The sequence below is a fragment of the Ovis canadensis genome, chromosome 6 (genome assembly GCF_042477335.2).
Source record: "Ovis canadensis isolate MfBH-ARS-UI-01 breed Bighorn chromosome 6, ARS-UI_OviCan_v2, whole genome shotgun sequence".
Classification (NCBI taxonomy): Eukaryota; Metazoa; Chordata; class Mammalia; order Artiodactyla; family Bovidae; genus Ovis; species Ovis canadensis.
In genome coordinates, this window is record NC_091250.1 from 32,469,083 (window position 1) to 32,496,951 (window position 27,869).

The following is a 27,869-nucleotide window of genomic DNA, read 5'->3' on the forward strand; positions in this document are numbered from 1 at the left end:
ATTAATCTACAGGGACTGGTTAGGGGGAAGTGTGCTGTGTTCATGGGGTCACAAAAAGCCGCACATGACTGAGCGACTGAACTGAACTGAACTGAACTTCTACTTTCTTTGATTTTATTCACTTCACTCATTAATCTACAGGGACCGGTTAGGGGGAAGATGGGTCACCATTCACTTATTTTGTGATTTGTGACAGGGCGATCGTGGGGAGGCAGGGCCTCCTGGACGAGGGGATCGAGGGGAGCCCGGAGCCCCAGGACAAAAGGTCAGTTATTCTCACACTGGAAAACAACATTCTCAGTTTGGAAGTGTATACCACTTACTTTTAGAACATGCAACTAAAATAAAATTATTCAAGGGGTATTAAAACAGCCCCAAATCACAAATAATTCATTGAAATGCATACCAGTTTGTTATTTTCTAAAAGGGGTTTTACAATTCAACTTTTCCAGTTTACTCCATTCTATTCAGTCAACAAATTTAATAACACATCCAAATGTCAATGGGGAGGAACTGTCACATTAACACATTACCACTCAAAGCATATTAAAACCTAGTGAGTCCAGTGGTTAGTATTCTGCACATTCACTGCAGAGGACACAGGTTCGACCCCTAGTCAGGGAACTAAGATCCCACAAGCTGAACAGCATAGCCAAAAACAAAAAAAAAAATCCCTGCATTTAAATATATATATATATATAGATAGATAGATAGATAGATAGATAACAAAAATAAACAAGCAAGCGAAAACTTACTGAGGAAAATGTGGATCCAGACCATTAGTTTCCATGGTAACTTGACGGTGTGTAACACCTTGAAAATATGAGAACTAAGGATTTATTTGACTGTTCCCTCTATTCCTCTAACTTCCTACAAACTGATATGGTAACACTTTATTTTAATAATCCATCCTAGAGACATGGGAAATGACTTCCTCTTTGATGAAAAGGAAATTTATAAGCAAACACTTTTGAGACTACTGAGAATTATCTACAGCACTCTTCCCATCCGACAATGGGTGGTCAGTCTTTAGAATTATTATGACATGAAGGTTGGTGGAGAGACCAGGGAGTGAACTAATGATGTGGCGATAATGCTTATGTTCAGTGTTGTAACAGTTCACATTATATAGAGCCATATATCAAAGCAGTTAAAATAAAGTGTTTCCATTTTTCTCCATTATTCCGAGTCACTGCTAATTTCTTTTTTCTATTGTTATCTCCCTCTATTATTCTCTTTTCCATCTTTATATTCTTCTATAATAGGGGAAGCAAGGTGAATCAGGAACTAGAGGCCCAAAAGGGTCAAAGGTCAGTACCCGGGTAACCGTTTTAACATAACATGAGGCCATCAAGAGCTGTGCTTCTTGCCTTTCCCACAGGAAAGTCACGTTTCGGATTAGACTCTTTCACATACTGGTATTGCAGTAATTTCACCCTTATGATGGTATCTTGGTTTGTTTCATCTTGTTTTTGTATTCTTGTGCTTCAGACCATTCTTTAAGAGAAAAGTACTTCCTGTTTCATAAATGTAGCTTATTTGGAAAAAATTAAGTACTTACTTAGTTTACATTATGTGCAACATAATATTATTTTTTATTTCCTGGCTGTCTTTGTGATAAATGTTCAACTATAGTTTACTTTTAAGTCAGTTGACTCCCTCCATTGCATTAAAATTTCACCACCAATGGAAATTCTCTCCTTTATCATGTTCTTATAGAACCTGCAGTAATCTGTATACTATTAGCAGAATCATGTTATTTGAGATTCTATTAATGAATAGCATGGGAAATGGGGAAAACAGAAAACAGATATTAGTAATTCTCCATTCAAGCAAATTTAATTATTATGGTCCATGTTACTAGCATATTGTGGATAGGAAAAATCATAATCCTTTTTACTGCTTATCTTCACTGGTCCTTATCCAGTTTATAAGGATATGTAGAAAGATACAGAAAAATGCTTTGAATTCTGTTTAGGAAAAGGGCTCTATAAATTTTAGGCTATTTGAAAGAACTGTCAGTTCTACACAGGTTCAAATCTCTCCTCCAAATTTTCTGTTGAGATTTCCGAGACTTTCTGAAGTATTCTTAGTGATATATTTTGGAGTTTGAGGCTTAGGTGATTCCTAACGTCTGTTCAGGGAGGGGGGGTGAGGTGGCAATAACACTATAAGTGGACATTTAAAAGACTTTTTTTTATTACCCTGGAAAAAAGAGAGAGAGCCAGGTTTGCCCAGCTCTTGACCTTCAACCTGGCCACCCTGGTCTAACAGGCTGCTGTCCTCTTCAGCACTTCCTAAGTAGAAAAGTTTTCCTTAGATCCTTATCATCAGAGGGAAACCCAGCTGGGGACCTTTCCCTCCTAAGTCTCCCAACACTGAGCTCCCCGTTGATCTCTCTTCCTTCCTTGTCCTGATTATCTACACTTTTTTTTCTTAGAGAACAGACAGCCTGTTAATTGGTTGACTCTTTCCTCCCTTGCACCAAATCTCTTCATATAAAGGCAAGAACATGGCTCAATCTGAGAGATAAAAGCTTAACTTTGGGTGTCATAGAAGCCACTTGCTTTGCCTTTTAAGATCCCTAGTAAACAAGTTTCTGTATGTATTGTTGTTTCAAGATACTCTGTCATCTGAAGGGGGAAATTTCACTCACTTCAAGGGGCATCTTAAAGAAGCGTTTGCCATGTCAAGGGTTATTGTATTTCAAGTTGCTATTTTACATTTCAAAAGTTCATATTAAAGGTACCACTGAATGATAGTAAATACTTGGATTTAAATCCTTGGATTAAATACTTGGATATCAGATCCTTGGATTTGAGATATTTGGGGACTGTTGGCCTCACTACTAACTAACTAGGTTCTTTTTCTCTTTTCGCCGGGGAAAGGGCGATCGTGGAGACAAGGGGGACTCTGGAGCCCTGGGACCAAGGGTGAGTGTGTCTCGTCTACAGCTTTGGCCTCCAACAAGCCTAGATTTGAAGAATGTGTCTATGTGGCTTTTCTCGAGGCACTTGGATTAATCACACCCAGTAATAGCACAGAAGGTAGACCACCGTGATTATCCCTGCTACCGCTCCTTTTCTTCCTATTTTTTAGTATAGTCGCTGGGAGCACAGAGTCTGTAAATTTGGACACATTAAGCTCCGCAAGAAGAAGTGAAGAACTCTGTCTGCTTTCCCTCTGCTAAATGAGCAGTCGCAAACCCACAGCCGTCTAACAGTAGAACTTTCCACTTTTCAATTAACTCAGTTATAAAGAAATAGTCCAAATAGGCCAAATTTTCAGAACCTTTTTTAAACACAGAGAATTAGGACATACCTAATGGAAATTCAGTGGCAGAGCTACTGAATAGGGTAGACATCTTAAAAATATTCATTCCCTCCATATATATATTCAAATATATATATGCATACATATTTATCCCCTGTTTGATTCAGTTTTAATGGAGTTCTATTCCTGTTGGAAAAGCAAGCATTTCCTATAGTATAATGTTCTATCTTCTTAAAGAATGAGGAAGGAGTCTTTGTGGTGTGGATGAGGAGAAAGATGTCAGGGGTTGCTTTAATAAATATAAATAAAGCCAGCAAGATTTTGTCAGTCAAATCAGATTAGCCTACATATAATAATTTTCAGAGAGCAGTTTTTGATATTGAATCTTTTTTCTTTTTTATCTGACAATATCTTTAACATACCACAGGCAGGAAGTTGGAAGCAGTTTGCCTGCTTTGAAATAAGGACAAACTCTGAACATGGTTTATTTATTTTAACATGTATTTGGGCCTCAGTCAAGAATTGATGATCATAGAGAGCGTGCGTGTTGCTATTTCTGTTTCTGCCATAGTCCCTTCTCCATCCTAGCCTAATGTTCCCTTGGTTTATTTTTTTCATAGGGTCCACCTGGTCAAAAGGGAGATCCAGGAGCCACCGAGATCATAGACTACAATGGCAACCTCCACGAAGCCTTGCAGGCAAGTGACTGCTCCCCATCCTGACACAGACAGGGACACCGCTGAGACCTCGAGTGTGTGCAAATATCACCTTCCACCCGCCTCTGCTCTCAGAGGGCTCTACCTCTCAAAACACACCTTCTCCCTCATCTCTTGAACTCAGCTCCTTCTCCCTGGCCCAGTGTACCCTCTTTATTTCCTAGTGTTTTTCAATCCTTCCTTTTATTTTCCTTCTGCCTCCAGATATATTTAGCTTTATCTGGTTTAACTTATATTGGTTTTGCCAATCTTCGTCTTCTTTCTTGAAAAGTAAACTTAGCAAAACCATTAAGAGCCCTGTGGCTCTGGAGTTGGAGCTGCCTGGGTTCAGATCTCTTGCTTACTAAGTGCATGAGCTAGAGCAAGTTATTTAGTTCTCTGTGAAATGAGGACAATAATAGCATCTGCCTCAAAACATAAATAGTGTTGTTGTAAGAACTACATGGCTAAATACTTGGAAACGTGCCTGGCACACGAGTCCTCTATAGTTGCTTCTTAATATTGCTACTGTTCAGTTCTTTTTCTTTCATCAAATAAAAACACATAGAGGGTAGTCAAGAGGATTACTCTTCTGATTTTCCTAAATTATGACTGTTTTGATGATCCCAATCTGTTCAGGACCCTCAGTGACCCCCTTGCCTACTCTATCAAGTCTAAGCATCTCCATCTGATGTTTAAGACCCTATAACCATGTCTTTTCTATATGGAACTTTTTATTTCTCCACAACATAGTTACCATATCTATAAAAATCACTCCTTTTTTTCCTGGTTCATCATTTTCCTTTCATTCATCTCTAAATCCTCCTCAATAGTTCGCTGCTGCCACCCAGACGAGTTCCTCCTCTGAATCCTTTTAAATATTAGCAGTCAGGACCCAGTAGTTTAACATTTAATTATTCTTCCAAATCCTCTGATTTACTTTAGTCTTGCCTCTTACCAAACTTTAAATTACTTGTTGACAGAAAACTTGTTGTATGGTTATTTTGACTCCCACAATGTGTCCAACCCAGGTCTGGGAATGCAAATATTAAATAAAGTTATTGGTTGAATTAGTGATTACACTTAGTTCATAGGCACAATCCATTTCTCTGCTCGAAAGTCAAATTAGTTGTTTTAAATATTTTTCCATTTTGAACTTGCTTGATTTTTTTTCCGTCTATATGATTTCACTGCTGCTGCTGCTGCTAAGTCGCTCCAGTCGTGTCCGACTCTGTGCGACCCCATAGACGGCAGCCCACTAGGCTCCTCTGTCCCTGGGATTCTCCAGGCAAGAACACTGGAGTGGGTTGCCATTTCCTTCTCCAATGCAGGAAAGTGAAAAGTGAAGGTGAAGTCGCTCAGTCGTGCCTGATTTCACTAGCATTACCAAATTCTGGTAGATCTACTACACCTCTATGGATCCTTTGTTACAACTGTCATTTTTAACTAATAAAGCATTTATTACATAGTTTTTACAGAGTCTATCTTCAGCTTAGCCTATGTTTCATTCTTTTTCTTCTTCTGGTAAAGCACAAAGAAAAGCATGCTCCCTGCTTGGAGAAACATCCCTTGGGCAGTGTGTTCAGTCAGCAGCTTGCCTGAGTGTTCCTCAGCACAAGTGGGTTAGACGCAAGCAGTAGACTCTGGGCTCCTGTCAAATTCTAGAACATGCTTTCTAAAGGGCCCCCTGTGCCCCAGAAGTTGCTGTCTGCATGTATAAAGAAAGAAAAGAACAGGAAGTTTTGGTTACCTACTATGTTGTCAGAGCTCTTACTTAGAAAATGTAGGGACACGTTTTCAACTTTCTGAACAATATTGTCAATTTCCCTTGAACTGCTTCCAGTGGTACCGTGATTCTTTTAACTACCTTTAAGAGGTATACATTCTCTTATCTTCCAAGATATGCTCCAATGTTTTTGGCCATGGCCATTTTATGGAAAAATTGTGGAAGAGTTTTAAAGCCTTTACATGAACAGAGCTTGGCATGAAGCAAACTACCCTTAGTCTAAAACCAAAATCTGCTTTGATTTCCCCTCTGTTATTAACTAGGTGTGTCCCTTTGGGGAAATCACAAAATGTCTATATTTCATTGATCTGATCTGTAAAATGAGAATGTTTCTAAATGGATGTTTTCTAAGACCCATAAAATCTAATATTATGCTTAGAGTTTTTTTTTTATGAGCCGAATATTCTTTGTTGATGAGCCTGAATACACTGTACTTAAAAAAAAAAAATCTGACACCTACATCTTGATATGAAAGAAGAGATGTGCACTCACTTTCTTTTTTCACCTTCAGTTCTATATGACTGTAAACCAGTCACTATCCATCACAACCAACTAGTTCATGTTTATATCTCAATCTTCAGTCAGTCAGTTCAGTCTCTCAGTCATGTCCGACTCTTTGTGACCCCATGGACTGCAGCACACCATGCTTTCCTGTCCATCACCAATTCTTGGAGCTTTCTCAAACTCGTGGTCCTCAAGTTGGTGATGCCTTCCAACCCTCTCATCCTCTGTCGCCCCATTCTCCTCTTGCTTTCAATCTTTCCCAGCATCAGGATCTTTTCCAATGAGTCAGTTCTTCACATCAAGTGGCAAAGTATTGGAGCTTCAGCTTCAGCATCAGTCCATCTAATGAATTTTCAGGACTGATTTCATTTAGTTTTAACTGGTTTGATCTCCTTGCAGTGCAAAGGACTCTCAAGAGTCTTCTCCAACACCGCAGTTCAAAAAGTATCAATTCTTCGTCACTCAGCCTTCTTTATGGTCCAACTTTCTCATCCATACATAACTACTAGAAAAACCGTAGCTTTGACTATATGGACCTTTGTTGGCAAAATAATGTCTCTGCTTTTTAATATGCTGTCTAGGTTGGTCTCAACCTTAAGATTTATTATTCTTATGGAGTTGTTTAGGCAAGTAAGCATTGTGCTTGTAAGCTTATCATTATTTTTTCACTTCAAAAATATTTCTTTGTTTTCCCAATATAGTACTCTAGCAGATTGAGTACTTAATAAATAAACTAAATAGCCATTAGATTGAGAGGAAGTAATAGACACTTGTTCTTCTAGTTCTCTAACCAGTGATGGATAGTCACAGTTTTGCAAATTCTGTGTCACTATTGCCTCCTCTAAAAGAAAGGCCAGCAAAAAAAAAAAATCTAGAGTAATTAGATAAATAAGAGCAATTATAGTTATGAAATATCACCCTATAAATATAAAATTTTACTGTTGCCTCTATAGAAAATTGTTACAGGCATACCTCCTTTTATTGTGCTTCACTTTATTGCACTATGAAGATACTGCCTTTTTTTTTTTTTTTTTTTTTTACAAATTGAAATTTATGGCAACCCTGTGCCCAGCAAGTCTATTGGCTCAATTTTTCCAACAGCATTTACTCACTACATGTTTTTCTGCCACATTTTGGTAATTCTTACAATATTGCAAATTTGTTGATTTTGATTATATTTGTTATGGTGATCTGTGATTTTTTTTCCTGGCCCTGCCACATGGCTTGCAGGATCTTAGTTCCCTGACCAAGGATCAAACCCCAGCCCACTGGACCAGCAGGGAATTCCCTGTGATCTGTGATCTTTGATGTTACGGTTGCAAAAAGATTACGACTCTCTAAAAGTTCAGATGATAGTTAGCATTTTTTAGTGTTAAAGTATTTTTATTGAATTATAATTAATGTACAATGTTATATATGTTACAGGTGAACAATACACTGATTTGTCATTTTTAAAGGTTATGGTTATTTTAAAATATTGGCTATTGTACAATATATCCTGAGCTATAAAGTATTTTTCAATCAGGGTATGTACATTGTTCTTTAGACATAATGCTATTGCACACTTAATAGGCCACATTATAGTTTAAACATAACTTTACTTACACTGGGAAGTCAAAAATTTGTATGACTTGCTTTATTGGAATATTCACTTTATTTCAGTGGTGTGAAACCCTCACCCACAATATCTCCAAAATATGCCTGTATTTACATGGCCATTTGTCATAAGTCATTTATTTTTTTAAGGTGATTATGTTTCCACAATTAGCAGCAAAACCTTTCATTTAAAAGCTCTTAAAAGCTGTAACTCAAGCTTTTAAAATTTCTCAACATCATATAAACTAAACCTGTTCTCTAGGGTAAATCAGAGGTGATTTTAAGCTTGCTTCATTATAAGACATGAAAGAAAATAACCTCTCATCCTAAAGAGATTCACATTAGCATCTCGGAGAATAAATCACCTGGCATCTTGCTAGCCTTCAACCAATTTACAGCTTTTCTATCTCATGCCTTCCATTTCACATTGCAGCTCAGTAGAGAATGACATGGCTTTCTCCATCACTATCCAAAATTCTGGTTTTCAAATCTTTACTGAAGTTCAGCAGAGAACCCTGCTAAGTTTATGTCATGTTAACTTAGAGGAACCACACACAAGAAATCCAAAGTGAGCCAACGTATTTTTGAAGTCCCTGAGTGTCTACACACTGGTTCTTCTGGATGGCAGTAAACATTATGTTTTTGAGAAGTTACCTTAGTTTTCCGTCATTTGTTCTTCTGCTAACTGGGTGGAAACTACCCTGTATAATTTTTAGGTCTCACAAATACAGTTATTTAATAAAGTCGTTTAAGCCCCATCTGTTCAATAATTCAGTTTCCAATAATAATATTCTTTTATTTATGCAATTCATTATAAAATATGCTGTTATCCTTAAATTAAAAAAAAAGACAAACTAAAAAACTTTTGCATTTAGGTAGAAAATGAAGCATGTATGGCACAGATTGGAAAACTTCTGAGAGTTCACATTTTAAACTACTCCCTTTTCTCAGTTTTTCTGGATTTGCTTTCTAGTCAAAAAAAGAATTTTTAGTTGGAAGGCTATGGCAAGGAAATTATTTCTGCTCAGTAATTTTCTAATAGCCTTTTAAAAATGACTCATCTTTATACAGGAGCTGAGATGTAGCTTTCTCATAACCATAAATTCAACTCTTGGTCTAGGTGAATCCTTTAAGTATAAAATAAGTAGTATCTTATGTTACATATATATATGATGGTATAAAAATCTGGACCTTGATTTTTTTATAACCTTGCCCCCAGTTTGTGGCCATTTTGCCTTTTACCTTAGAAGCACTGGGTTGTTTTTTCCTACCCTGTTCTCTCTGAAGCTGTAATGACTATGACTGATTTTACTGTAGAATACAAACTTGCACCATCTCTACGTGTGCATAAGTACATTGTTTCTAAGAAATGATGACACTATATCACTAAAAACTCAAGTGTCTGAACTGAGATAGATGGATAATGTTAAAATTACTTTTTACAATACAATAAAAACAGCATCTTGAGTTAGATAATGGAATGGAATAGTGCTTGGTGATGGACAGGGAGGCCTGGTGTGCTGCAGTCCATGGGGTCCTAAAGAGTCAGACACGACTGAGCGACTGAACTGAACTGAACTGAACTGATGGAGTAGTGGAAGACAAAGGGATGGAGTTAAACTGATATTCACAAGTTCACCTGTAGCTGGACAGTGTTTTTCTCTAGGACCAGAACTCCCAATAGAAAATGTTCTCCCCTCTAAAATCCCATAAAGTGGCACAGACCTTCAGGGGGGCAGTAAGCCCGAGCACTGTCCGTGCTCCACAACAAGAGATACTACCGCAACGAGAAGCCACAACTTGCGAGTAGCCCCTGATTGCTGCAACGAGAGAAAGCCTGTGCACTGCAATGAAGACCAAGCTCAGTCAAAAATAAATAATTTTTAAGAAAAAAAGCTTTTTTAATGGGGATGACCCACAGAGATGTTATGGGGAGGGAGGTGGGAGGGGGGTTCATGTTTGGGAACGCATGTAAGAATTAAAGATTTTAAAATTAAAAAATAAATAAATAAATAAATTTGTAGTTAAAAAAAATAAATAAAAAAAAATAAAAGAAAAAAAGCTTTTTTAAATCAGCAAAAAAGAAAATTAGTGCAGAAAAGAAAAGAAAAAAGTGCCTTACAGAAGTTTTTGTGTAACACTTGGACTAGAAAATCTTAATACAAAAACATTTCATGGATTAGGGATTGGCTGTCTTAGAGATTCACACTTCGAGAGGATATATTTTGATACAGTATTTAAGCCCTTTACTTTAAGATTAAACAAGGTGAATCCCATGTCAGTTCCTATCTTAGTCATGTCACAAACACACAAACACACACTTAAGCTAATTATAATACAACAAACAAGATACAAACTTAAAAGACAAAATCATAACTTATACAGTTAGGTATTTCATTTTCTCTAATCAAGGTGCTCTAGGAATAGAGCTCTTGTGAGTAGCAGAGTTTCTTAGCTCACAGTTATGCGGACAAACCACAGGTGCATACTATTTTACTTCATAATTTAAGTCAAGTGAATTCAAATTTCGACATTTTCTTTCTCCTTTATCCATAGGGTTTTAAATAAAATTCTAGAAATAATTTGTAAAGAGAATCTTAACAATCTATGGTATTTGTTCAAAAATAGGATGATATGTTCTCAGTTTCTTGTCCGTTCTTACCAAAACATAATCCAGAAGTTGATTATTTCAGAAATGTGTTACTGTACTTTGGCACACAATTAGGTAACTGTCTTTATCAATACATTTTCTCAACAGAGGATTACCACCTTAACAGTCACGGTAACTCCTATTGCATGATTTCTGTGCTTTGTGACGTTGTATTCAGTGTTGATGCATGCTGGTCATAATGGTACTAATGTAGCCATTGTTTTTATCTGATAGTTAATATATTTTCTTATGTCAATAACCTTTTACAGCATTTGCCCCAGTTGAATCACTTTGTCTGCTTAGTTAAAAAAGAAAAGTCAAGAAAAAATTTAGTGCTATTTTTCTTAAAAGTCTTTGGTCTTATCTCAATAATACAGCTTTGTTCTTTAGTGTTTGGGAAATGAAAGCGTTTGTGGCGGGTGGGAGAAGTGTTTCTAGAAACAGAGGAAATATTAGGAAGTTAATTCAGCCCTGAAAGATGAATGTGAAACAGGGCAGCAATGATTTTACATTGTCTTACAAATCAACTTGAGAGCATTATTTTAACCCAAATATGGTGGGGTTTGTTTTTTTTTTTTTGCATATACATAGATAGTTTTTATAATTATGTAACCAGTGAAATGTTTCCTCTTTGCAAATCAATACTGGAGGATATCTGATTATGATAGAAATTAGGGAAGTGTATAGTGTGCTTATTATTTAAAGCAAACATTTTAATACAGATAGTTGCTATCTTTTAAAACTTTGTCTTTTCTGGATTTAGGGTCCCCCTGGACCACCTGGACCTCAAGGACTACAAGGGCCAAAGGTTATTCTTTGTTTTATTTGTTTCCATTTATTACATATGGTACAGAGAATCCATATTAAATATATGTGTCTTTAAAAATCAGTCTTATGAAATACTGGAAGAGCTGAGATCAGCAATATTGCTTCAGAGAGCTGAAAATAGAAATTGAGTTCTGGACTGAAGGAAGAGGAATCAGAAAAAAATAAAAATTTAGGAAAGAAGTGAAAGTAATAGAAATGGCATTAGAGGGAGAACACTCAGAAAAACAGAGTATTAAGCAAAGGAGAAATAAGTTTTACAGAAATGGTAAGTGTAAAGAAACACCTAATGTGGTATATGGAAAAAAGGCAACTGTTTAAATAGAGAAGGGTTAAAGGAAGATTTACTCTGACATTAAAAAAGATCCTTATCTTCAATTCTTTTGTAATAAAAAGAACAAGAAAAGCTTCAGCATGACACATTCACAAATGATAATTTTGGAAACAATTCGCAGTCGTGTTTACAACACATACTGTATATATATTCAATTGTTCTGCCATTTAAACTTCATCTAATAAAACATACCAACTATAAACAGAAGGAACAAAATTACTTGATTATATCAAAAATTGTTGGTAGCATTAACTTTTCTCTCCAAACTAAATAAAACTTTTTCAACCATGCTCAATCAGTTAACACACGGCCAGCAACTCTGTCTTTTCAGGACTGAACTACATATGTTGAAATATGACTTTTGTCATTGGGTTCTTTGTAGGTGATTCAAGTGGTGTCAAAATCCATCTTTTATTTATGCCTCTTAAGGCAGTTTATTTGCAAAATCTATCACACACACGCAAATGCACAGATCAGTTTTTGTACTTTTCTCTTTCAAGATACTTAAAAGCAGAAAGCTAGCACATAGAAACAATTATTTTTCTATTAGAAAAAGGAATACAGGGTAAAATATTGCAAAGATCCTTGGCTATGTGAGATATATTTAAAACATAGACTCTAATTTCAAACAGATTTCATGTATAACATTAATGTCAGTTTGGGGATTTTTTACTTTTTATTTCTCCACCACATTCTGGTCCCTAAGAGATATAACACAAAAAAATGCTCCAATAATATACAGCCTATATTCCTGGTAAACAAGTTGGCCTGGATCCCTATTCTTTTTTTTTTTTTTTTCTAGATTTGAACATTTAATATAATTCACTAAATTTACACAAATAAATTTTCAGATTTAATTACATGTAATTAATTTAATTACATGTAATTAATTACATTTAATTTATTTAAAATATTGATAGCATAGTTTATAATTTTTGTAACATAGGCTGTTTCAGTTATTTTAGAGACAAGAAACATTTTTTCAAGAAATAGAACTTAAATAGTATGTGCATCTAGAGGTTCCTTAAAGGGATGGTGATGATCATGACATACAGAGTGGTTTCTGTCATTAAATTAAAAGTCTATCTCTTCTTTGATCATCAAAAGCCTTCATACCTACACTGAAACCAAGCTCCACCCAAGGGCCAACAAGTTCCAAAACAAGACATACCACGCAAATTCTCCAGCAACACAGGAACACTCCCCTGAGCCTCAATATACAGGCAGCTCAAAATTATCCCAAAACCTTTGATGTCTCATAACCCATTACGGGTCACTCCACTGCACTCCAGAGAGAAGAAACCCAGCTCCACCCACCAAAACTCCAACACAAGCCTCCCTAACCAGGAAACCTTGACAAGCCACTGATAGAACCCCACCCAAAGTGAGGAAGCTCCATAATAAAGAGAACTCCACAAATTATCAGAATATAAAAAGGCCACCCCAAACGCAGCAATATAACCAAGATGAAGAGACAGAGGAATACTCAGCAGGTAAAGGAACAGGAGAGTCGCCCACCAAATCAAACAAAAGAGGAAGAAGTAGGGAATCTACCGGAGAAGGAATTCCGAATATTGATAGTGAAAATGATCCAAAATCTTGAAATCAAAATGGAAACACAGATAAATAGCCTAGAGACAAGGATTGAGAAGATGCAAGAAAGGTTTAACAAGGACCTAGAAGAAATAAAAAAGAGTCAAAATATAATGAATAACACAATAAATGAGATCAGAAACACTCTGGAGGCAACAAATAGTAGAATAACAGAGGCAGAAGATAGGATTAGTGAAATAGAAGATAGAATGGTAGAAATAAATGAATCAGAGAGGAAACAAGAAAAACGAATTAAAAGAAACGAGGACAATCTCAGAGACCTCCAGGACAATATGAAACGCTCCAACATTCGAATTATAGGAGTCCCAGAAGAAGAAGACAGAAAGAAAGATCATGAGAAAATCCTTGAGGAGATAATAGTTGAAAACTTCCCTAAAATGGGGAAGGAAATAATCACCCAAGTCCAAGAAACACAGAGAGTCCCAAATAGGATAAACCCAAGGCGAAACACCCCAAGACACATATTAATCAAATTAACAAAGATCAAACACAAAGAACAAATATTAAAAGCAGCAAGGGAAAAACAACAAATAACACACAAGGGGATTCCCATAAGGATAACAGCTGATCTGTCAATAGAAACTCTTCAGGCCAGGAGGGAATGGCAAGACATACTTAAAGTGATGAAAGACAATAACCTACAGCCCAGATTACTGTACCCAGCAAGGATCTCATTCAAATACGAAGGAGAAATCAAAAGCTTTACAGACAAGCAAAAGCTGAGAGAATTCAGCACCACCAAACCAGCTCTCCAACAAATTCTAAAGGATATCCTCTAGACAGGAAACACGAAAAGGGTGTATAAACCCGAACCCAAAACAATAAAGTAAATGGCAACGGGATCATACTTATCAATAATTACCTTAAACGTAAATGGGTTGAACGCCCCAACCAAAAGACAAAGACTGGCCGAATGGATACAAAAACAAGACCCCTCTATATGCTGCTTACAAGAGACCCACCTCAAAACAAGGGACACATACAGACTGAAAGTGAAGGGCTGGAAAAAGATATACCACGCGAATAGAGACCAAAAGAAAGCAGGAGTGGCAATACTCATATCCGATAAAATAGACTTTAAAACAAAGGCTGTGAAAAGAGACAAAGAAGGCCACTACATAATGATCAAAGGAACAATCCAAGAAGAAGATATAACAATTATAAATATATATGCACCCAATATAGGAGCACCACAATATGTAAGACAAATGCTAACAAGTATGAAAGGGGAAATCAACAATAACACAATAATAGTGGGAGACTTTAATACCCCACTCACACCTATGGACAGATCAACTAAACAGAAAATTAACAAAGAAACGCAAACTTTAAATGATACATTAGATCAGTTAGACCTAATTGATATCTATAGGACATTTCACCCCAAAACAACGAATTTCACCTTTTTTTCAAGTGCTCATGGAACCTTCTCCAGGATAGATCACATCCTGGGCCATAAATCTAAACTTGATAAATTCAAAAAAGTCGAAATCATTCCAAGCATCTTTTCTGACCATAATGCATTAAGATTAGATCTCAATTACAGGAGAAAAACTATTAAAAATTCCAACATATGGAGGTTGAACAACAAGCTTCTGAATAACCAACAAATCACAGAAGAAATCAAAAAAGAAATCAAAATATGCATAGAAACTAATGAAAATGAAAACACAACAACCCAAAACCTGTGGGACACTATAAAAGCAGTGCTAAGAGGAAAGTTCATAGCAATACAGGCATACCTCAAGAAACAAGAAAAAAGTCAAATAAATAACCTAACTCTACAACTAAAGCAACTAGAAAAGGAAGAGTTGGAGAACCCCAGAGTGAGTAGAAGGAAAGAAATCTTAAAAATTAGGGCAGAAATAAATGCAAAAGAAACAAAAGAGACCATAGCAAAAATCAACAAAGCCAAAAGCTGGTTCTTTGAAAGGATAAATAAAATTGACAAACCATTAGCCAGACTCATCAAGAAGCAAAGAGAGAAAAATCAAATCAATAAAATTAGAAATGAAAATGGAGAGATCACAACAGACAACACAGAAATACAAAGGATCATAAGAGACTACTATCAGCAGTTGTATGCCAATAAAATGGACAACGTGGAAGAAATGGACAAATTCTTAGAAAAGTACAATTTTCCAAAACTGAACCAGGAAGAAATAGAAAATCTTAACAGACCCATCACAAGCACGGAAATTGATACTGTAATCAGAAATCTTCCAGCAAACAAAAGCCCAGGTCCAGATGGCTTCACAGCTGAATTCTACCAAAAATTTCGAGAAGAGCTAACACCTATCCTACTCAAACTCTTCCAGAAAATTGCAGAGGAAGGTAAACTTCCAAACTCATTCTATGAGGCCACCATCACCCTAATACCAAAACCTGACAAAGATGTCACAAAAAAAGAAAACCACAGGCCAATATCTGTGATGAACATAGATGCAAAAATCCTCAACAAAATTCTAGCAATCAGAATCCAACAACACATTAAAAAGATCATACACCATGACCAAGTGGGCTTTATCCCAGGGATGCAAGGATTCTTCAATATCCGCAAATCAATCAATGTAATTCACCACATTAACAAATTGAAAAATAAAAACCATATGATTATCTCAATAGATGCAGAGAAGGCCTTTGACAAAATTCAACATCCATTTATGATAAAAACTCTCCAGAAAGCAGGAATAGAAGGAACATATCTCAACATAATAAAAGCTATCTATGACAAACCCACAGCAAACATTATCCTCAATGGTGAAAAATTGAAAGCATTTCCCCTAAAGTCAGGAACAAGACAAGGGTGTCCACTTTCACCGCTACTATTCAACATAGTTCTGGAAGTTTTGGCCACAGCAATCAGAGCAGAAAAAGAAATAAAAGGAATCCAAATTGGAAAAGAAGAAGTAAAACTCTCACTGTTTGCAGATGACATGATCCTCTACATGGAAAACCCTAAAGACTCCACCAGAAAATTACTAGAGCTAATCAATGAATATAGTAAAGTTGCAGGATATAAAATCAACACACAGAAATCCCTTGCATTCCTATACACGAATAATGAGAAAGTAGAAAAAGAAATTAAGGAAACAATTCCATTCACCATTGCAACGAAAAGAATAAAATACTTAGGAATATATCTACCTAAAGAAACTAAAGACCTATATATAGAAAACTATAAAACACTGATGAAAGAAATCAAAGAGGACACTAATAGATGGAGAAATATACCATGTTCATGGATTGGAAGAATCAATATAGTGAAAATGAGTATACTACCCAAAGCAATTTACAAATTCAATGCAATCCCTATCAAGCTACCAGGCACATTTTTCACAGAACTAGAACAAATAATTTCAAGATTTGTATGGAAATACAAAAAACCTCGAATAGCCAAAGCAATCTTGAGAAAGAAGAATGGAACTGGAGGAATCAACTTGCCTGACTTCAGGCTCTACTACAAAGCCACAGTCATCAAGACAGTATGGTACTGGCACAAAGACAGACATATAGATCAATGGAACAAAATAGAAAGCCCAGAGATAAATCCACACACATATGGACACCTTATCTTTGACAAAGGAGGCAAGAATATACAATGGAGTAAAGACAATCTCTTTAACAAGTGGTGCTGGGAAAACTGGTCAACCACTTGTAAAAGAATGAAACTAGATCACTTTCTAACACCGCACACAAAAATAAACTCAAAATGGATTAAAGATCTAAATGTAAGATCAGAAACTATAAAACTCCTAGAGGAGAACATAGGCAAAACACTCTCAGACATAAATCACAGCAGGATCCTCTATGATCCACCTCCCAGAATTCTGGAAATAAAAGCAAAAATAAACAAATGGGATCTAATTAAAATTAAAAGCTTCTGCACAACAAAGGAAACTATAAGCAAGGTGAAAAGACAGCCTTCTGAATGGGAGAAAATAATAGCAAATGAAGCAACTGACAAACAACTAATCTCAAAAATATACAAGCAACTTCTGCAGCTCAACTCCAGAAAAATAAACGACCCAATCAAAAAATGGGCCAAAGAACTAAATAGACATTTCTCCAAAGAAGACATACGAATGGCTAACAAACACATGAAAAGATGCTCAACATCACTCATTATTAGAGAAATGCAAATCAAAACCACAATGAGGTACCACTTCACACCAGTCAGAATGTCTGCGATCCAAAAATCTGCAAGCAATAAATGCTGGAGAGGGTGTGGAGAAAAGGGAACCCTCCTACACTGTTGGTGGGAATGCAAACTAGTACAGCCACTATGGAGAACAGTGTGGAGATTCCTTAAAAAATTGCAAATAGAACTACCTTATGACCCAGCAATCCCACTTCTGGGCATACACACCGAGGAAACCAGAATTGAAAGAGACACATGTACCCCAATGTTCATCGCAGCACTGTTTATAATAGCCAGGACATGGAAACAACCTAGATGTCCATCAGCAGATGAATGGATAAGAAAGCTGTGGTACATATACACAATGGAGTATTACTCAGCCGTTAAAAAGAATTCATTTGAATCAGTTCTGATGAGATGGATGAAACTGGAGCCGATTATACAGAGTGAAGTAAGCCAGAAAGAAAAACACCAATACAGTATACTAACACATATATATGGAATTTAGGAAGATGGCAATGACGACCCTGTATGCAAGACAGGGAAAGAGACACAGATGTGTATAACGGACTTTTGGACTCAGAGGGAGAGGGAGAGGGTGGGATGATTTGGGAGAATGACATTCTAACATGTATACTATCATGTGAATTGAATCGCCAGTCTATGTTTGACGCAGGATGCAGCATGCTTGGGGCTGGTGCATGGGGATGACCCAGAAAGATGTTATGGGGAGGGAGGTGGGAGGGGGTTTCATGTTTGGGAATGCATGTAAGAATTAAAGATTTTAAAATTTAAAAAATAAAAAACTAAAAAAAAAAAAAAAACAAACAAATTCATGATCTGCAGTCCCACTGCAGTATTTGGCATGGTATGCAAAAGTCATTGGATCCCTGTTCTTTAGTATCTTGGTGAGCTAGACTAGAAAACGAGAATCTGCAGATTCCTTTTTTCTCCGTGTAGAGTCAACCAAGGTCTGAGTACCTTGCTTTATCCCCTCACTTGATTAAGTCTCCAGAAGCAAAATTGTCCTCAGTGCTAAATGTGTGCCTTATTCTGTACAAACTTCAAAAAACTTGAGACTTGACTCTTCTTTGTAGCTCAGAGGCCTGCAGAAGCCCAAAAGGACTTGACCCAAAAGAGGCAAGAAGGACTACCTAGCCAAGAAATCTATGTTGTTAAAGCCTACATCCCCTGTGCTTTATAATTCAATTGCTATTCATTTAGTAATCATATCAGTCAATAATTAATTGGTGGACCTCTATTCCATGATAAGTACTATTACCTAGCAAAGATAGGATATAGTAAAGGGTTTCAACAAGGAGCTTTCAGTTCAAGGATGGAGAAAGGAAAGGAAAGTCATGGTTATTAGTAAATAGAGTAAGTGCATTGGGTAAGAAACATATAGGAAGTGTGCTCTCTGCCTTGGGGTCAAGAATGACTTTGAATTGAAAGTGAAAGGCAACAGAAACTGGCCAAATGAATGTCTAGACAAGTAGGGTGGGGACGGGGTTAGTCATCCTTCTTTACCTCTTACCTGCTACCCTTCCCACCTTGCTGGCATGCTGGCCCACCTCATACACCTGACAATGATCTTATAATTGGGATCCTGGGTTAACTAATACAGTCTTTGATGCTTTCCATGAGCTCCCCTTGAGAAAGGTGGGATAATTGGAGTGAGATGTGCCTATGAACTGGAATCAGCAAATGCAGTGTGAGCCAAATATAAAACTCATTCCGGCTCAGGACTCAGAGCCTCAGACTGAATGTGAACCAAGTCAATTAGTATTTCTTCTTTCTTTATCAAACAAGGACTGTTTGACTTCTTGTATATCAAATGTGCAAGCTAAGTTGCTTTAGTCGTGTCTGACTCTGCAACCCTGTGGACTGTGGCCCACCAGGTTCCTCTGTTCATGGGATTCTCCAGGCAAGAGTACTGGAGTTGAAGAAAAAAATACAAAAAAAAAAAAAAAAAGAACAAAATAAAATAACAAAAAGAAAAAGAAGAAAAAAAAAAAAAGAATACTGGAGTGGGTTGCCATGCTGTCCTCCAGGGGATCTTCCCAACCCAGGGGTCAAACCCCCATGTGGTCTGTTTCCTGCATTGGCAGGTGGGTTCTTTGCCACTAGCACTGCCTAGGAAGCCCTATACATCAAATAACTCTATACAAACTACATTTGGTGGGTGAAGGATAAATAATTCATGAATTGTATTTTTGTTTTAAACATTTGTGAGTCACAGTTTGGAAGGAAAAACGTAGCAACCATTATCCAACCCAGAGTGCTGACAGATATTCAGATTGCATGAAACTAGGGCTTAACCAGTTGCATCCAACCTCAGCAGACTTGTTTGTGGCAAAATAAACATTGCCACTAGCACAAAGAGCAGGAAATCTGGAATTTAAAGGAAAAAAAGTTTTTTTCTTTTTTTCATTTGTTTGTCATTGCCTTCCTTTAACATTTGGAAGGATCAAATTTCACACTAGGACCAAACAGCTCTTAAAGTTTTTAACAGGGAAAGAAGCTCCAACCATTTCAATATTGTGGTTTATAACATCACCAAACAAGGCTTTCTAGAAAAACCCTCAAGTCAGCTCCCTTGGAAATCTGTCTGTAAGGCAAACCATTCACTCACTCCAAAGAATTGGTTTTACAAAGTTTCCATGATGTGGAAATCAGAGATATTTATAATGGGGTCTACCTAAATGACCCATTGATATAATATCTTATCTTTCAAAGAATTTGCTTGTTCAGTATGTTTCTGACTGAAGGGTGACTGGACATTTGTTGTTTGAATACATCTCCAGTATGTTGTTTAAATTTGTTTTTAATGAAACATCTTCAGTTAAGAAAAATAAATCCATATATTTGAGGTTTGTCAAGGGTTCTAATAAATCATAATATGAATAGTAACTTTAGTTCATTCCTAGCATAGTATAGGAAATTGAATTGATCCTAAAATAATTTTCTGTGGATTAAGATATTATCTGATTTATTATATCCTTCAGTGAGGCTTATCTGGAAATAGCACATTCACAATCATTATGAATTTGTATTCACTGTTCAAATAATGCCAGGTAAAATATTATAAATGTATGTGGCTTTGCATGTTATTTTTTCTTAAGTTAACTGCTATGTTTTTGCTCTTTTCTCAAATTTGAAAATAAGAGACATCATACAGATTTTTTAAGGAGAAAAAAATTAATTGAGGCATATAGGTTGTCACTATAAGATATGCTCTGCCATCAAATGGTAGCAATTTTTTTAGCCTGAATCTCACATGAGGGGATAAAATTTTAAAAAATGCTGGATCTTAGTTAGCTATGGATAAATATTATTATATATAATATTCAAAAAATGTTATTTCACTTTGTGTAATGATGTGGTATGATATAATAACATATTCAAGTTAGGATGCATTTGCTGAAAAGTTAAATTGTACTGTTACCAGCTAGCATCATTTTTTGCATCATTTTTAGTGTAGTATGCTGCCAATAATAAATAAGAAGCTAGCCATTAATTTTTATCTTAACAGGGAGAGCCAGGATCTCCAGGAGTCCCAGGAGTTGATGGAGAGCAGGTAATTTTCAAAGCTATACACTGTCATTTAAAGCATCATTATTAATCACCTTTTATTATAGATTTGAAGACATTGTTGATATACATTCTCTCTTTTTACCTTCTGTTCTAGAGACTACATTTACTTTAAAAAGCAATTAGTTTTAACTGGACATTGCTTTTCTTTGTAGAAACATACAAGTTATATGATACCTTAGATTTGTCTTAATAACTCTGATCAATCTACCAATGACATATCCATGAATTTTTATTAGACTTATAAGATCATTACCAATTTAGTAAGACTTATCTAATCCTTATTAGTGAATGCCAATTAATTTAAGATTTAAATCTGTGACCATAGTTTCTACAAAATTAGATATTGCTTACACATGTTATTTTGATATTGTTTTATTTTCCCAAATAAAGATTACACCTCATTTTCTAGATCATTAGAAAAGACAGAAACAAGCAGGACACTTGTAGTTTTGTAGAATATGACAGTATCTCTGTGGGTTTCCCCCTAACACAGAGATTGGCAAATATTTTCTATGAAGGACCAGGGAGTAAATGTTTTAGTCTTTACAGACCATATACATTCTCTATCAAATTTTTAAAATTTATTTTAAAATAAATTTGAGCTGAATTTGGCCCTATGGCATGGTTTGCTCACCCTTGAAAGAAATGAATCTGACCAGGCAAATGTGGACAATATTCAATATTAAGAGAGTCTAATCACAAGAATTAGTTTCAAGATAAGATATCTGTTTTCTGGGCTTCCATAATTTACCCGAATAGCTCAGTCGTGTCCGACTCTTTGTGACCCCATGGACTGTAGCCTACCACGCTCCTCCGTCCATGGGATTTTCCAGGCAAGAGTACTGGAGTGGGTTGCCATTTCCTTCTCCAGAGGATCTTCCCGACCCAGGGATCAAACCCAGGTCTCCCACATTGTAGGCAGATGCTTTACCTTCTGAGCTACCAAGGAAGCCTATAATTTACCCAAGAAATGACTAAAATCAAGAAAATCATAAGAAATCAATTATTTATACAGCTTGTGAAATGAACTCCTCAGAAGATTGTATTAAGAGAAGGGCTATTTTAATATCAGAGTTGTATATTGAAATCGTATAATGTCACACTAAGTTAACATGTGGTAGCTAATAAAAGACTTTAGATGATCCAATGTATCCATCAGAGATCACATTAGCATTTAAAAACCCAGTGGTATTTCCCCAGTTAATCATTATAAATAATTTTATATATATTATGATATACTACATAGACATCCCTACACATACAATAGCTGAATATTTTTATATAGGCTTTACAAAATCTTCTATACTAGGTCCATTGGGTTGGCTATCCTGCTGTTATTAGTAGATTCCTAAAACCAACCGGGATCTGATTAGCTTTAAGATCCATCTCTCTATTTAGATGACCACCCGTCCTCCTAATAGATGACTCTGAAGTAGGTGCTATGAAATAGATTTTAAGTAACAAGAACCTTCCTATCCTTAAGTAGTTTTTAGTACAGAAAAGTTGGACAGGTTATTGCAACCAGGAAGCCCTATAATCATAACTAAAATAGCTATGATCATCTCTGCTGAAGAGTGGGCCATCTGGTCATTGTGCAGTAAGCCTCCTTGGATGAAAATGCTTAATGATGTACATTAATTTCAGTATTAGTATTGCAAAATTCCTATGTTTGCCTTCAGAATCCACATATATCTATTTCCTCACTGTAAAACAAGAATAAAAATCACATACTGGATCACCTGAGAGAGATGTCATGAGAACAAAATAAGAATACAAGTGGAAGTATTTCTAAGCGTTAATTGAACATGACTGTAATGAGTGATCTCCCAGTCTGTAGATTGAACCCTTGAAAGCTGGTGACCAGAACTTCTGCCTACAATTAAGGAAGGATAAGGGATGTATAATGAATGGAGATGGGAGAAACTTATTTGTACCTTTGTTACTATAACACTAGGTCCTGGTTCAAAATGTGTACTGTTCTGTTATGCGTTAAGTCCATCAAGTTGTTTTCAGGACTGATGACATAGAAGTAGCTACCAGGTAAAAATGTGGAATCAGAAGAAATGATGTCAACAATTATGCTTATGCTTATGCTTTTCATACTTAAATGGCCTAAATAGTAGAATTTAATCTCTTCCATTACAAGGGGAAATTATAGTGATTAATGTAGAAGGTTGCTATAAGAGATAACTCTACCTAAAAATGAAAATCAGAATCATCTCAGCATAGGATCCATTTGTTGACAAAATTGATCTGGAATTCCATTTTCCCTACTATGTAACCATCAATGGTCAGTATGATTCTTAAGTGCAAATCATGTCATTTGTAGGGACTCAAAGGCTCAAAGGGAGACATGGGGGACCCAGGTATGCCAGGTGAAAAAGGAGGAATTGGACTTCCTGGACTACCGGTATGTTTTTACTTTTAAAGATGTGTTCATATTGAGATAAATTAAATAATCAGAAAACAGTTGTATTATTAGCTGCAGTCTCATCCAATGATTTATGTAATGTTTTTATTTTTAAATATTTGAGGTATTTTTGGTTAATAACTACAACTAAGGCACTGGAAGAAGTTTTAAAGCATCTAACCAAATGAATTACAAAATAAACCTTTATGTTTTCTTGAATTATTTCACTAGAAGATAGTAAAATAAATAGAGTCGGTCATTAACATAAGGTCTAACCAATCATTTTTAAATAAATCATAATTTTAAAACCAAAAAATACAGAATAATTAAAAACAAATTACAATAGAAAGTGTTGCCTTTGTGTGTGCAGTATTATGGGGCAATGTTTTTATGGTTTTCCCCATAATTTTTGCTGAGAATTTGGAGAGGTAAATGTAGAAAAATATAGGGAAAAAATGTAGAAAACCTCACTGCCCTAGATCATTTTTTAAAACAAGGAAATGCATAAATGTCAGTGAAAACTGAAAGACTGCTATTTAAAGTCAGCACCACCATTAAAATATAATAGTTATAATAGGCCATATTTAGCAATGTGTAATTTAACCCATCAAGCATAACTTAGTTTTTATTTACCTTATAGTTTATTTCACAAATCATCCACAATCCTAGGGATTTGAGGAAGCTTGCTGTTTAGCTTGAAACTAAAATGCAAGAAGATAAATCCTTGTCATATATCATGTGCATGAAATTATAAAAATTTCAAGAGGATGATGGATTTGGGGAGAAAATTCAGCTGTTCCTTATACTTTGCAAGTAACTTGACCGGCTCCACTCTTAATGGTTATTTGTAGGGTGCCAATGGAATGAAAGGAGAGAAAGGAGACTCGGGATTGCCAGGCCCACAGGGCCCTTCCGTAAGTCCGTGGCGGCTCAACGTTCACAGTTCCCGAAAAACCCTGAAATGGGCCAGTTATTCACCAACTTCAACCCGTGCCAGATGGCTTATCAACAGTAGAAAGACCATGATCCTCTTGGTCTGTCAAGCTATACAAGAAATATCTGTCAGCCTTGTACAGGGAGAGACGAAAGTGTCTCAGAGGTCTGAGTCGGAAGCAATTTTTCAGAGAACTATCTAATCCTGAGGAGAAAATCAATGGTTTTCCCACGATGCTTGTGGGTCGAGCTCTGTGCATGTAGAACCTATGTTTTTTCTTGTTTTTTTCTCCAGAGCTTAGTGAAATATTTGAGAGTTTGATCGTGGTTGTAGCATTATAGCATTTCTTGGTAATCAGTTTCTTCCTTTTCTTTTAATGTGCTTTTGATTTATTCTGGCTTTTGTAGAACAACTGTATCTTTTTTTAAGTTTGTTTTTCTTTTTTTCTCACAAAGGAATTTCCAAATGTACAGAATCAAGCACATTACTTCTTCCACTGTCCTTCCTCTGCAACCATTAATGGCCTTAGCAGAACCCTAGCTTGAGACTCAAGCCTAACTGCCTTATCTAAATGAAGTGACCAAATCCATGTTTATTTTCCTGACATGCAGGTCATAGGCCCACCAGGCCCACCAGGTCCCCACGGCCCACCAGGCCCCATGGTAAGTTTCCCTTCTCTCCAAAATGGAATCATTTGTTTAAGAGCATACCTCCAGAGAAAGCATGAATTCATTCCTCAAACAGCCAGCTTGTATCTGCTACTTCCCAGGCGGAAAATAGGAGGTGCTGTTCTGATTTTACAGTGTTTTCTTTCACTCTCCCACACATATCTGTCGGAAAGCAATAGGGTAGTTTTGTGATAGGAAATTTGAAGAAACAGGTTCGGCAAGTTTTACTGTACCCTCTGTGGTGACTGACGCCATAAAGAATCTGCAATGTGGGAGACCCCCATTCGATCCCTGGATCAGGAAGATGCCCGGGAGAAGGGGATGGCAACCCACTCCAGTATTCTTGCCTAGAGAATTACATGGACAGAAGATCCTGGCAGCTATAGTCTATAGGGTCGCAAAGAGTTGGACACGACAGACCAACTAACACTTCACTTTCACATAGAATGAACACTGAAAAATGGTTTTAACCAATCACTGTTCTAGGCCATTAATACCATAACAAGTTTAATAATTATAGCTATTAATGAATGTGTTTAACAAACTTTGGTGGGAGAGAGGGGTCTGAGCCCTGCGTGACTTTCGAGATTTTTGTTCCCTGACCAAGGACTGAACCTGGGTCCTTGGTAGTGAGAGCTCAGAGTCCCAACCACTGGACCACCAGGGAATTCCATGTTTCTAACTAACTTTGAGGGTTGTGACCCTTTAATGAAATATTCAATAAGAACATTTATAAAACAATATGATAACAGAAGCTCACTTCTACACATGATATGTTACTATATTGTTGGAGCTTTTTCTTTTCCCTTTTTACGTGCTTTGGCAAATACAATGTTCACTGCAGATATCTTTCAGTGACCAGTGGGGAAATGACTATGTCCTCATAGAATTCATGTTCGGTGAAGAAGGTAGCCATTAAAGCAGCATAATTCTCCAAATATCTACCTATTGACTGTTGTATTAAGGCTGGAACTAGAAGGCAGAATGCTCCAAATGCTTTTGACTGGGACAGGTTGGGAACAAGTCAGGCAGCTTCTTAGGTCACATTCATCTTGAAGGTGTCTCGATAAACCATATGTCTTCAATCCCAGAGATCAAACAATGTGTCAGTCGCTCTTTCCTCTGGTTATGCTCCAAGAAAGAGCATCATTGGAATGGTCTAAACCACAGAGCATAGCACCAGATCCCAATCATCTACTGGGTTTCCATTTCATACCACAAAACAGTTATAATTAACCATATTTTTGTAAAACTAAGCAGTTCCTTAAGAATCAAGAAAATGGCATACCTTTGGCTTTTCTGTACTCCCACCACTTTGTTAGAAAATTAAATTTAAAATGCTATATCCGTTCATATTACAAAATTAATTCATTTAAAGGAATTTAAAACCACTTCTGAAATGAAATAATACTTGATAAGATGGCCACTTCCTGAAAATGTTTATCCTCAACTTATTCAAAGGGAAAATGTTATTCCAAAGTAGACATGTATAACAAATCTATCTATTGCTTGATTACAAACAAAAACTTTTTCCTCTTGTATGATTTTGCTGACAAGTATTTAAATACTCCTGTCTCCAAATAGTTTATTTAAATGTCTTGAAATTTAAAGCAATCCCCAGTAACCTTTATTTAGTTAATTTAGCTTAGCTAATTAGTCTCTATATTTAGATTTTCCACAAAATACATGGGAAAAGCCCTGGCTCATGGATGTGTTATGACCTCCTTCCACTGGTAAAGAGTTATTACATTTGAGCCTTGAATAATTCCTCTTTGTAAAAATAAATGCATTCTAGATAACAATGTTTAGCATTCCTCTCCCGGAATCCTTTTCTTAGCCTTACATTAAAGAAATGATCCAACAGGGTTCCAAACTTGACTGTCAGTCTCCTCACTTTCTTCCTCCTCTAGATTTTTCAAAACCTTGGGGTTTGAGGAGTTAATTGAAAAGATCTCCTCTACTGGTACTTAAGAGTTCCAAATGTATTTTTAGCAAATTTCTGTCTTTTAAGGCTGACCTCTATTTCATATAAATTCATAATATATCTCACATAGTCCACCTAGATTTTTTTTTAATAGGAATTTGAGAAATAGAAGTAGTATGGGTTCACAAACGCTTTTTCTCTGTGTGTTTTTTTCCCTCCCTTGTAACCCTGGCAGATTCCCCTCTCCCTGTCAGAGATACTCAGCAGAAAGAATTGCTATTAATGAATTTCCTATTACAGGGCCATCCACGAGCTGGAAGGAACTTTCACTGAGTGTTAATACCCACTGGCCTGCCTCTAGCTGTAGATCAAACGAGATTCTTGCTTTACATCTCTTTTGTTACTTCATATAATAGTCACTTCTGCTGAGAAACAGTGATTCAATTCTCAATTAAAAGCTGTGTTTTCCATTTTCAGGGACCCCATGGACTTCCTGGACCAAAGGTAATCCAACAAATCCCTTTGTTTGTTTGATTTCTATTTCATTGTTAATCATGGAGAAGCATGACAGACGCATGCCTGTCCTGTCTTATTTATTTGTCAAGTAATGTTGATTATCTTTAAGCCTTTAAGTATCCAGATGTTTAAATTTCACAAGGAATGACTTACCACAAATTTAAGTGATTAGTTAGTCCTCATTTTGCCTTTTTCCTTGTCACTGTGTCAGTTTCCTAAGTTTCTAATCACAATATTATATGCAAAATCAACATTCCAAAAGGAAAAAAAAAAAAAAGTGAATCTGATGAGGTTCTGAGACTAATCCAGATGCTCTTTCTTAGTATGGTGTCTCTAGTTATATATTCAGATGTTATTGGTTGATACTTCTTGTTTGTCATATAGCAGTACTGCATCTAAATGCTT

General features: G+C 36.3%; 1 protein-coding gene across 1 annotated transcript in view; it reads left to right on the forward strand.

Moving 5' to 3' along the window:
• The window catches only part of COL25A1 (collagen type XXV alpha 1 chain), a 527,569-nt gene that overhangs the window by 454,303 nt on the left and 45,397 nt on the right, over positions 1-27,869 (forward strand). Inside the window, exons 20-29 of the mRNA XM_069593542.1 lie at positions 197-265; positions 2,889-2,933; positions 3,894-3,971; positions 10,613-10,636; positions 11,268-11,312; positions 20,951-20,995; positions 23,342-23,422; positions 24,274-24,336; positions 24,968-25,018; positions 27,426-27,452. Coding sequence (XP_069449643.1) covers positions 197-265; positions 2,889-2,933; positions 3,894-3,971; positions 10,613-10,636; positions 11,268-11,312; positions 20,951-20,995; positions 23,342-23,422; positions 24,274-24,336; positions 24,968-25,018; positions 27,426-27,452 — 528 coding nt within the window. The remainder of the gene's footprint in view (positions 1-196; positions 266-2,888; positions 2,934-3,893; positions 3,972-10,612; positions 10,637-11,267; positions 11,313-20,950; positions 20,996-23,341; positions 23,423-24,273; positions 24,337-24,967; positions 25,019-27,425; positions 27,453-27,869) is intronic.